Genomic DNA, 13,187 nt, shown 5'->3' with positions numbered 1-13,187 from the left:
TTAAAAAAATCTCATGTCTATTTTTTTTTTAAATGAACTGAAAAAAAAAAATTTTTAAAAATGAACTTAAACAAATATTTTTTTTAAAAAAAATCTAGGAACGGAGAAAAATAATTCTTGTAAAATTACTGTACTGTATAATACTTTCATTTCTGGTTAAAAAAGAATCTGGGTAATAAATCCAAAACATACTGTATTTAAACCATTCAATTGGTAAATTTTCCGTTCACATGATAACAGTTCACCATAAATTCTGGTTTTTAATATTATAGTTCTTATTACCTCACATTTGACAAAAAATACAAAACAGGAAAGTAAATGTAACCGAATCAAAGGGTTTTATGCCATGCTCTAAGGTATAATGATCAAACTACCAAACTTTACCACATTTAGCAAATTTAATCACATATTAAAGAAAAATATTTTATAGTTAATTTTACCAAAATCATGATCAAAGTGTTTCGGTAAAAATTACCGAGCATTTTGTTTTTTTCATAGAGCCAGAAACATAGTAAATTTTACCATATTCTATTAGTTTTGACCATACTTTTTTTCTCAGTTATTAAATGTCAGTTATTAGATGCTATTTATATGCTATATCATTTGTATGCAAATATTTGAAAATATATAACTATCTGAAAACCAGAAATACTGTACTAAAATATTTCCATTTTTTTAATGAATTTTTTTTCATATTATTATTATTACAATAAAGCTAATCAATGAGTAAGGAGCACTTTCAAAAAACTTTACGCTATTTGAATTAATGATATTACATGAAATTAACCTGCTCTACAAACTCAAGCTCTCAAGTATTCTAATAGAAAAAGAAGGAAAAAATCTTGGTAAGTACCCTTTGTTATCTATTATTATTTTCCTTTTATAATTTTCTTTATATTTTAACAACTTCTTCAGACCTGAAATTTAATACTTGTTTTCATATACTATTAACTTATATATTAAGTTATTTTTATTTTTTTTTAATGCAGATAAGATATGAAAAAAAAATATTTAAGTAAATAGCTTTTTAATTTTTATTAATTGATAAAAATTAATGTGTCGATGTTATTGACATTTGATTTTTTTTAAATTCAACTAAAACCAACAAAATTATTAAATACATTATTCAACTCAGTATTATACAATTCTTTAATCTCTTTTCTTATTTTATGCGATTTGTTTCTGCTTTAAAGAAACTCAATTCGCATAGAACGGGAGGAATATAATAATACATATTCACACATTTAATAATTATACTCTTAAACGCTTAAAAGCATTAAAAAAATTTTTTTCAAGGAGAGAAAAGAAAAACATTTATATAAAACTTAAGAGTGTATATACAGGTCTGAAAAAGTTAATACTGCGGCGTTTAAAGGTATGTATTATTAATACTTTTGTATTGTGGTTTTTGTATTTTGTATATTGAGGACTGCGTAACAAAAAATATTTTTGAATATTAAAATATTTGATATTTAAGTTAGAATCGAAATAATAATTGAGATTTACGGGATAATGTAATCTATTTTCCGCAATATGATAATTTTTCTCACGTTTGGTGACGTCACAGTTTTGAAAGATTTTCTAAAAGTATAATTAATTGTTTTATGCTTCATTCATGTGAACAAGGTGACTTTCTGCTTTCTCATGTAAGATAATCATCTATATATGGTAAGGTAAAAAGGAAGCAAATCTGTTTGGAAAATCATTTATTAGAAAGTGTATTTTTCTAATTGTGTGAACAGATGTAATCACATTGGGCGTTAAATTTGTTGTAAATATGATCACACAATTATCTGCAAGGCTCAATCATGCTTATCATTACCTTTATCAAAATAAACAAGCTATTCTCTTACAAAGCCGTATTTATTAAAACTGAAAAGCGTGAAATTCTACCAATTATACTAATAGTAATTAGTTACAATGGTTATTCTTAAACATTTTAACTAACAAACTCTAAGTCTAAAGTAAAATAAATGTATATAGTGCCCGCCGGTTTGTATTATATCTAGTTTGAGGATTCAATCACTTATTGTGATCAAATTTACAAGAACAGAATCATTCAAATGTAATAACATTAAAATTCTTCGGTTATCAGTCTCACGACGCCGGATATCGGAATCAAAACTACTTGATTATTCATCGAAATTTATTAAAGTGAGATACAGCGTTTGAATTGGAGGATAATGTTTTATATCTATTTTCTGAGAAATAGTTCGTTCGCAGGTACTAAATAACATGTTTTTTGTTCCACTCACTTTATTAACTGATTATTTTTCATCACTCTTGTTGTAAGAGGGAGTTTATAATTTGTTAGAATGTGAAAGGATTAGATGAAAAAAAATTTCTTACGGTGAAAATAGCAAATGCCTTATTTGTTTAGTTCTCTGCAAAAAGCATAGGTTTTCTTTTACGTTTGGTAGAATTAAGGAATCAATGAAATGAATCAACTTTAATTTGTGCACTTATGGCCTTAATCATGCGGTTACATTTTTGATGTAAATAATTTATTTCAAATAAAAATAGTTGCTCTAACTTTAAGTAATATTTTCAACAGAGTCAAATATTATTAATTTACGCAAACTTAACTTGTGTATTCATACTCTCAATGCTATTAGAAATTGAGAAAATACTATCCCTCTAATGCTAAATGAATATTTGGTTAGTGGAATCAAAACCATAGAGTGCCGATGCTATCGCACTAAGCGGCGGGCACTATATTTTAAATTACACAGAAACCCTTTGCTCTGGATAAGGGGAAATACAGGTATTTATGCATATCAATACTAAACTGAGGTATTTGTAAGAGTATAAAGGTGAGTAATGGCTTAAAATGCAATTTTTTTTATCTATATACAATTGTTAACATTTATTTCCAAAAATATTACAACTCGATTGGACATTGCATCGAGGCACAGTCCGTAAAATAAAATGTAGAGTACGAACTCAAATTTTAACAAATATTTATCATATATTGCACACATAATTCTAAATAAAATTTATCATTATAGCAGACAACTTTAATGTTAAAAGAGGCGTTGAGAAGTGTTCTAAATATGACCTGGTAGGTTTTCATATTATATAGAGATTTTGCTTTATTAATTATCCGGAAAATTTTTTTATAATTCAAGATCAATACCCCGCCAACATACGCAAATACTGCAACCTGTCTGAATGCTTCGATAAATGATCGCTGTTTAAAATTTCAATGTGCATTTTTTACCAAAATTTTGTTGTTTTATTAGAACAATACCTTTTAAATGTAAAAAGTAAACATATAATTATACTTTAGATTTATTCAACAAAAACTAACTTTTACTTTCTTTTACAGTTTATGTTTTTGAAAGAAAAAGCGTGAACAACTTATTTGAGAGAAAGGAATCATGAGAAGAATTGAGTAAGAAGAATGGAGCATTTTCACTCTCATCCCAAAAATTGCCCTCTCATTTTATCTACAATTTCTCTACTATTTATTTTTGTACAGTTTTATATTTACTGTGTTTAATTTTTCTATGTACTCTTTGTATATTTTGCTGTTTATTGCATTTCATACAAATTTAATTAAATAAAAATATGGTCAATTTTATAGAGTAATTTCATTTCAAATTCTAAAACTTCATCAATGTCAAATAGAGGTTACTAGGTTCGAAACTTTTATTATTTACGATACATAACAATGTTGGCCTGATTAAAAAACCTCGTATACTTAACTTTGTTCGTTAAACTTGTCTGCAAGAAAATGAAAGTATTTTAAACATTGGAGTAATTCGTTTTAATCTATAATCTTTATGCATTTCTGACCTACTTACATTTTAGCATATTTTTTTAGCATTGAATTAATTTGGCGTTATGAAGTATTTACTGTAAAAAATTACTTTTAGTAAATGATAGCGAAAAATAAATGAATTTTTCAAATGATTTCTAGAATAAATTTTTTTATTAAAAAAATCCTTTCTTTATTTGTGAAATACTGTTGAATAATTTGGTAGCAAACCTATTGTATGTATTAATGTCTGTTTATTTTATTGGAAAAAAGAGAGTTATGTAAATTTTTTTTTGAATTTTGATAGTTTTTTGAAGTAGTTATCAGTTATTGAAATAAAAATGTATTTACTAAATTTTTAAATATCTGTATTCCAAAATTGTATCAAACACTGTTATGTGAACACTTCATAATCTTAGTCGAAAATTTTTTTGATCTCATGGGCTTCGATGGTAAAGAACTTTTGAACATAAGCATGAAATAATAAATAAAAAAAATATCATAAACGTTATAATTATTGTTTTTAAAACAAATTAGTCATTAAATTTAATTTGCACTGAGTACCACTAATTCCGTTAAATATTTTCCAAACTACAGTAATAGAATTGTAATTCGTACTATTTTTTTTAACATCTTTATAATAAAAACCGACTATAAAGGCAATTCAACTTTCTACCATAGTTTTTTAATTTAGCTTGCATGACCAAATGCGTCACCATCAAAATAAAATTTCAAAAAAGTTAATAAAAACTCAGTGATTGCTTCGAAATCTTTGCAAATAAGGCAAAACACCCGAAAGCAGCAGCAGCATAATCCTATAGATATGGCCTATTATTGAATACATTGATTGATGACCTCACTCCTCTTGACTGAAGATTAATGTGGTTTTAATGAGTTAGGTGAATAGACTAATGGGTTATTTTGTCCACAAATTATTGGACAAGTAAGACTAAAATTCTATATGTCACTATTTATTGAGAGCAAATTCGTTGAACACTGGAAGTTCCCATACTAGGAAACTGCCTCCACTAAACTATCAGTTTGAGAAGTACTCAGCGGGTTTCTTTCTTTTTCAAATTATGTCAATAAAAACTGTAGCCATCAGAACAAGGAAGTTGGTCTTATTAATGATAAACAGCAGCTGTTTAAGAAAAACAGTAAATTGATAAGCATATGAAAAAAACAATAATTAGAGAACAACTCTTGAACTAGAAGGGAAAAAAAGCCTATTTAGCTTGAATCTTTGACTGTATTCCAGAGAACTCCGATCCTTGACATTCGCAAGTTAATTTCTACTAGGACATTTCCTTTAAGTATCTGCACCATGCTCTTAACAATATGGGATAGTTACGAAGAAGCATTTATATTTAGTTCCCTCTTAACTTCATAAGCTGATTGAAACTGTATTGTTGTTTTGATATTAAGTAGCATGTCTCCTTAAGTAAGAGATAGTGGTCATCCTGGAATATCTAGGTCGTCCCACAGTTTTCTGTATTTCTTAAAACATTTTAATGAAATTTCAAGACCTTCCATTTAATCTTGCAATTGGTCTTGCCGTTTTCAGGCGTAGCCCCGTTACTTTAATTTGAGATTTTTCGCTTTCAAAACTAAAAACTGGCATGTAATAGTGCGCGCAACAAAATTATGGCAACTTTTTCGTTTTAAAGCAATTTTATTATGCTGCAATTGTTTAAGAAATTATAATGAATATAATTAATAAAAAATTTAAAGATTTTCGCAGTTTGAATCAAAAATAAAAACATATTGAAACCAAATAATATTTCACAAATGGTGTTTTAAGAAAATTTCTTCATTATAAAAGTAGTAAACTAATAATAATAATATAATTTGAACTGATTTGATTATTAACGGCACTCTACAGTTTTATTGATGGATAATTAGTGACGCTCTGGAATGCATTTTGTGATCAAAAATGCAACTTATTGACTAACTTTAATTAGTTCAAGTAATTTTTTTGTTATGTATTTAATTTTTATTCCCGAAACTACTGATTTAGTCAATATATGTAGCTAACGCTTACTTTTATTTATATTATGACCAGTTTGGAGATTTCTTCCCGCAAAAACTGTTTCCTCCAGTTCACTAAAAGAAACGTGAGAAAAACAGAAAAAATGGGGGGAAAAGCTGGACTAAATGAAGGAAATTAAAAATTATCAATACAATTGCTTAGCAATAAAAATTTTGGCGAAGCTAGGTGAGTTTCCACACATTTCAACAAAACAATTCAAGAAATTGTAAATATTAATTTTTCGCTAAAAGAATCATTAAAGATGTTGACTACATTTGTTTTTTTTTTATGTATTTTAATTATTATTTTGCTTTTATGCTTTAATTTTGAAAAATAGTTGAATTGAAACCATGAAATCTCTTTTGTTTAATCAGTCCTTACGGAATTAGATTGTTATTAATAATAATTACAATTAAATGGTAAACAATATTAATTTTGAGATTTTTGTCTAAAAAACATAGGAACAATGCCTAATATCTCCCAGCATAGGACCAAAGTTTGATTTTTCTTGAATTTCAATCTCTCCCATTTTAGTAAAAAAAAAAAAAGTTTTTATCCTTACTTAGACATGACGATTTTAAGAAAGAACCATTGGTGTATACACCATTAGCCAAGATCCGTAGCCCGTGAGAAATCAGTTAATTTTAATTTCTTATTCAGTAAAAAATTAAGAGGAAGAGCAATGAAAATGTAGGCACTTGTTTTGGAAAAACAAAACAAACTAGTTGTTTTTTATTTTTGACAATCAAGTACACACTGAAATACTGCTGTTGTACTAATACTTTGAATAGAAGCCAACATGCTGTACTTTCCCCCCTCCAATTTGTTTTTTTATCTCTCCAACTGAAGAATCTCTCCTAGCTTTATCTTATAAGAATTGATTTAAATTTATTTTAATATAGCAAATATAGCAAATGTAAAAGTTTATAATTTTTTTCTATAAAAAGAAACTATTTTGATATTACATATTTTAGTTTCATACAGATCAAATTACTTTATTATCAAATTACTAAAATATTATGTAAGAGCTGGTTGGAGTCATTATGATGCCAAATTGGGCATTACATATATATTCTAGCTTTTAAAATTTCTTGATTACTTAAACTTATTCTTTTTAATAATTCTTAATCGAATTATATTTAAATTAAATCTATTAGCTAATTTTTATTAAAAGCGAACATAATATATTTTATTCTTTTCTTATCGATCTGCTAACTTTTTATTTCAATGCTAATGTAGATTCATTAATTCACTGGCGCGCATAATCGAAAACAAAAATCTATTTATAACTCTTTATTCTTAAATTTCTTACCACAAATATGTTTCAGTTACATGGTTATAATAATTATCACAGTCTTGTTGGCGATTCGCGATGGCCCAAGTATTTTCAAACTTAATATTGATTATGGGGGGTTGGCTTTATTTTTGGCTATGTTATTTTTTGATAAATCACCAACCATTGATCTATATAGTTTGTTATTCTAAAAATCAATTATAATAATTGATTTTTATTCCATTAATTAGCATTTTCTTAATATTTATTGCATATTTGATTTTTATCGGTACAAAAATTGTATTACATTTAGAATATTTAACTCCAATGTTTGGCAATTTTAAAAAAAATTCAATTTTTTATGCAGCATTATTCTAAAAATAAATATTTGAATAAATCAATTTTAATTATTTGTTCTTAGTATACATTGTTACATAAAATTATTTTTTATGAAATATATTTATGTGTTGTTTTTTTTTACCTTACATTTTTTTAAAATTCTTTTTATATATATTTCCATTAAAAACTTAATTGCGACAAATAGCTTCCAATAACTGAATTATTATCAATGTTATTTAAGTTTTTGTAATTTTATCCACTGAAATTTCGTATCAACAGTTTATTTTCATCATATGACATAATTATTTTGCTCCTAGTATCATCTTTTCTAAATTAAGAGTACTCTTTTATTTCAAAATGCAATTTTTAACGTTTTTAAATGTGCTCCATATGACTCACAATTTAAAAGAATATTGTGAAAAGTTTATATTGTCTTAGAATACTTTGTTCTTGTCACTTTTTGGGGTTGAAAACAGATCGTTTTTCTTCTTTTAAATAAAAACTTAGGATATTTGATTTTTATCTATCATATCCGTGTATACTTTGCTAAAATAGGATGATTTCTTCTTCTTTTTTTTAATTTTCTTATTTCCTTCAAGATGTTGTAGATCTCGAACATATTTTAAAATTATATTTTTCATCAATTAATGCAACAATTAAATTCAGAAAACTTTATAATTTATTACGTTAATTAATAACATTTCAGAAATTGAATGTTAGAAAACGCATTATTGTAGTAAATATGAGGAAAAAAATAAAAAATGAAAATTAACATAAACTAAGACAGTGCATAATCGAAAGCAACTATCAAACAAGACCGGTTATTAGCATGCTTAAGCATGATAACAACAAGTTAACTGTATTAATTGCACAAGTTAATTGCAAGTTAACAACAATACTTATTGTTAGCATGCTTCCGTTATATATAGCGTCTTGAAAAATTTAATCTTCATATTGCTGAGACGTTTGGACAAGAAAGGATGGTTTGGCTTCTTAATAGTTGTAACTTGCAATTATTATCGTGTAATAATTAAGCATTGTTTCGAAATTATAATTTACCCAACTACTAATTTCATTCTTTTTTTACTTTTAGATTTCAATCTTCCAATTGACGTGAGTTCTGGAGGAGAGGTACCAGAAAATTTTTCATCTCCATCTATATCCATTAACACTACTTTGAATCAAGAATATTCTTCATCATCAGAAGAAAGCATTGTTGAAAAAGGAGATGAACCAGCGCCTATGCAAAATGTTTCTGGAAGTGATTCCGATAGCGCGCAGAAAAAACGAAAACGACGAGTATTGTTTTCAAAAAGTCAAACTTTTGAACTGGAACGACGATTCCGACAACAGCGGTATCTGTCAGCACCAGAAAGAGAACATCTGGCCAGCATTATAAGATTGACACCAACTCAAGTAAAGATTTGGTTTCAAAACCATCGCTATAAGCATAAGAGAGCGAGAGCAGATAGGGTGGATATAAACTTCCAATCGCCAAGAAGAGTTGCTGTGCCTGTATTAGTACGAGATGGCAAACCTTGTCAACCATCAATGCCACAAGAAGCACAGTCCATTGGATTACCTCGTAATGATTTGCCTTCCATAACTTCATTAACAGCTGCCACCAATAACTGTGTCACGAACTCATATATTAGTTCCTATAACATGAATAATATGATGCCAAGTTATAATCCGCATTTATTTCATCAGCAGCGTTGGTGGTAGAACAATGATACCACATAAGTCCCTGTAAAAAATGTATTTTGAAAGGAGAGAGAAAGAGTTGAAAAACTAAACATTATAGTGGAGAAAAAAAAATCAAAATATAAAATCCACTCGACGAATTTTTTTAAGAAAAGTATAACAAATATTCCTGAAAATAAGTTTTAACAGTTGTTTTTAATTTCTTTATGCTAATAATATTTTCATGCATAAATAGTTGCTTCTAAGTTTTAGATTAAACTTTTTGTTGTTTTGGGTAGGCTACATTTTGTTTGAGTTTTTTAACAATTGCAAGGACTGCATTCATTATGCTAATTAGTTTGACCATGGTCAAAATTCGTTCTCTTTAAGTTAAGGAATTTAATTTTTTATAAGTATTCAGTTATATGAATAATACAATTTTTTACACTAAGTTAACACTAAGTTTTAATACTTGCAAAACAATTTTACAAAATTCATTATCTAAAATAAAAAGGCATTTTCAAAAACTTTATTATGAGAAACTTTGTAGGTTATATGACAAACATAGGAATTGCATTATTTAATTTGGAAGCAATTATTAAATTAAGCATTTTTTGAGTTAAAATACTTAGAATTATTTACGATTGCGTAACTTACAACTATGTAAGTAATTAAGAGAAACTGATTAAATTACATAAATATTAAAAAGCATGATGTCATATTATCATGTACAAAATATTTTTTTAGGTATTCCTTGAAATTATGTAGTTAACCATGACAAATTATAAGCAATTAGAAAAATCATTTAAAAATCACTGAGTTTTTATTTATTCACATTTCAAAGATAGGCTTCTTTTTTCTATCATACTATTTCAATTTTTAAATCAAGCAAATAATCCAAGTTCAAATATCTCTGATTTATTCACTTAAAATATGCTTGGAGTCATACTGCATTATTTTGACAGTTATGTATCATTGAAGCTTCTTTGAACATAGTATTGAGAAATTGAAAATAAATAGTTATTTCAGACCAAAAAATGTTTTAAAAAAAATATTATAGCATTTTTTAATCCCATTTAAAATATTTTAATGCTTTCAAATTTTTTTTCTTAAAGGTTAAAGTATTTATATGTACACTGCCTTACAACAATTAAGAATTCTTCGCTGTTTTTTAGCGAAGTTACTGGATTTTCTTGAAGCATCTTTTACTCGGGATATGTCCAAAATTTCGTAATCCTTTCGGGTATAATACCCGGGTTCCACGTTCAATTGCTTTAAAACTGGCAACACAAACAGTAAACGTAACAAATTAACAAAAATATTAAACCGAAAATTCAACAAAAATAACGATGATATTAAGCAAAGAAATAAGAGCGCAATCAAATTCAAATGTAAACAACCTAGGATAAAATATTTGCAGCTATTGTACAAATGATTCCTTATCTTTTCTTTAGTTATTCTTTTAAATGATAATAATTTTTATGTTATCATTAAAAGCATTGATCAAATTAGATCAGATATATTGAAAATAGTTAATTGAAATATTTTGATTTAATGCAAACATGTATTGAGCATTCATATTTTTTAATTACCAAAACGTTGCGTCTACTTAATTAAATTCAAACAAATTGATTTTGAGTTTGAAAAAAATCATTAACATAGTTTTAGTTAGTATTGGTTTTAAACTAATATTTTCGATGGAAGCTTATTTTATATATAAATCTAATAAAACTGGAGAAACTTTTAACACGTTTTTCCCCAGGCATGATAGCTAAAGAGTTGATTACTAAAACATGGCTTCTACTTAATTAAATTCGAACAAATTAATTTTCAGTTTGAAAAAAAACTATGAAACTAATTTAATTAAGTATCGATTTTAAATCAATATTTTAGATGGAAACTTGTTTCATTCTTATGAAATCTGATTAAACCGGGAAAAAAATTTCAGCCTATTTTTTCCTAGACATGATAAATTTAACTTTAAGAAATCTTTTTAATAAATATTAAACAGAAATAATAAAAAATGTAGCATACTAATAAAAAAAAAGTCTATTTTTTCTCCGTAATATTTCCAACATTTTATTTCATTTGGTCAGCTGGTCAAGAAAACTGCAACTAAAATAAATGCTATTTTATAACATTAACATAGTTATTGATTCACTGATTCGAAATAACTGTTCAAAATGAAACATATCAGATAAATTTACTGTACATTAACAACTCATGTTTATTTACATCTTGTTTTTAAATAAATTAATTGAAACACAGGCTAGAGGACAGAGTACCAATTAATAGATTTCCTACACAAATAGGTATCTTATATACAGATTATTTTATAACCTGATAATGACTTCAGAAAGACTTAGACAAAGAATTATTCTATCAAAACAAAACTATATTGTTTATTTTTCAGAAGGGAAGTTTTAAGTTTTTATTTTATTTTTTGTTCGATTTTTTAGAACTTAGTTCATGAGGTGAGGTTAGAAAAATGAAGCAAGGCCTCTAATGAAATTTGCATCATTCTAGTCTTAAGGCGTACTCAACTAAGACATTAGTGGAGTCCTTTTATATTTACTTATTTTTTTCTTTTTTCTTTTGTAGTTTTTATATATTTTAGATATTTTGTGTTTTTGTATTTCATTTAGATAGTTTTTAGCTTAATTCTTTGATGAATTATTTCATAAAATCATATTTGTTCGTTCTTTTTGAAAAAAAAAATTATGTTCTTTATGAAAATTGTCAATTGTGATTTTTCATTTTTCATTCCGGTTGAAAAACAATAAAATTGTTGCAAAATAATTAGTGGCACATGGTGCTAATATAATTTTAAATGTAGTCACTACATTATCTACGATTGAAAAATGTTGGTAGACAATAAATGTTTATTTGTACAAAAATGTGTAGCTTATTTGAGTCATTTGTGTTCTTTGGTGCACTGTTAGAAATTTTGGAGCGAATTTAACCCTAATAAATGTCAAATTTGCTTTAACCATAATAAGTAGAACCATATAAATCATACTTCCCGAACATTCACTATATACTATGACTAAACTTGAACAGAAAAGTGGTGTAATTTATCACCTTATTAAGTATGCAGCAAATTTGAACCGTATTATGATTCAAAGCATACATATTATGGTCCAATGCTTTCTAAGAATGTAGTGTTTCTATGAAATTTATCAGGAGGATATTATTTTAAAATGAATACAACACAACTTAGCTAAATAAATAATTTTAAATAAAATACAGTAAAAGCTCGAGTACATCATATTACGACATTACACTATTTTCGTTATTATGGCAAGTTTCCACGTCACCGTCAAATAGTTAATATTAAGGATACAAAAGTTGTATGTTTTTAATAAGTTAAAAATTGCTAACCTCTCAATGATACGACAAACACTTTATTTATTGTTATATATTTTTCTGCTTTTTAACTGAGCAATATTATACGTAAATGTATCAATCAGATTTCAATCGGTATTCAATACAGAAAAACGAAAAACAAACATCATTTCAGTGCTATAATTTCAACATCTTACTTCTATTAAGCAATGTGTAGGTAACCACCGGTTACTTCTTTTTCTTTCTAAACCTGAAAAGATCTTGTGTTATTTTAAGAAATCTTGCACGCTCTTCAAAAGAATGCGCCTTCTTTGGACCACATGTCTATCATGCTCCCTTACTTCCTTTCCTGATAACTTACTATTAAAATCAACATTAACTGTGATCGGGGGCATCAGAAATTATTGCATTTCAATTCATTTTCATCTAGCTAAACTTTTTGCAATTTGTTAAGAAATTCGTAAATATTTCGTAATTTTGCGTTTCCTTACATTCATTTTCATTGTGTTTCACTCAATTGATTAAAATTGTAGTAAATTTCTAAATTTAATTCCTTCGCTTAGAATATTCTTCCTACTTCTTCGCAAACCTAAAAGTTTAAAACTCTAAAGATCTAAAACACTAAAAACTCTAAATGTTTGTAAATAACATGAACTGCAAAAATTGAGGATGTGAGGATCTTCTCAATCTGATATAAAAAAAAAAGTCATATACTTAATCGTATTTGATTTATTTATGTAGTTGCTACTTTTAAAAAT

The 13,187-nt window shown here is 26.5% G+C and overlaps 1 protein-coding gene across 1 annotated transcript in view; it reads left to right on the top strand.

Moving 5' to 3' along the window:
* Positions 1 to 11,981, top strand: part of LOC107445725 (uncharacterized) — a 51,754-nt gene extending 39,773 nt beyond the window's left edge. The window contains exon 3 of the mRNA XM_016060197.4: positions 8,495 to 11,981. Within this exon, the coding sequence (XP_015915683.1) occupies positions 8,495 to 9,126 (632 nt within the window). The 3' untranslated portion in view covers positions 9,127 to 11,981. The remainder of the gene's footprint in view (positions 1 to 8,494) is intronic.
* Positions 11,982 to 13,187: the final 1,206 nt, after the last annotated feature.

The sequence above is a fragment of the Parasteatoda tepidariorum genome, chromosome 11 (genome assembly GCF_982258835.1).
Source record: "Parasteatoda tepidariorum strain Cologne lab strain chromosome 11, Ptep-v5.0, whole genome shotgun sequence".
Taxonomy (NCBI): domain Eukaryota; kingdom Metazoa; phylum Arthropoda; class Arachnida; order Araneae; family Theridiidae; genus Parasteatoda; species Parasteatoda tepidariorum.
The sequence above is the reverse complement of the archived record's forward strand: the minus strand, read 5'-3'. Positions and strand labels throughout refer to the sequence as shown.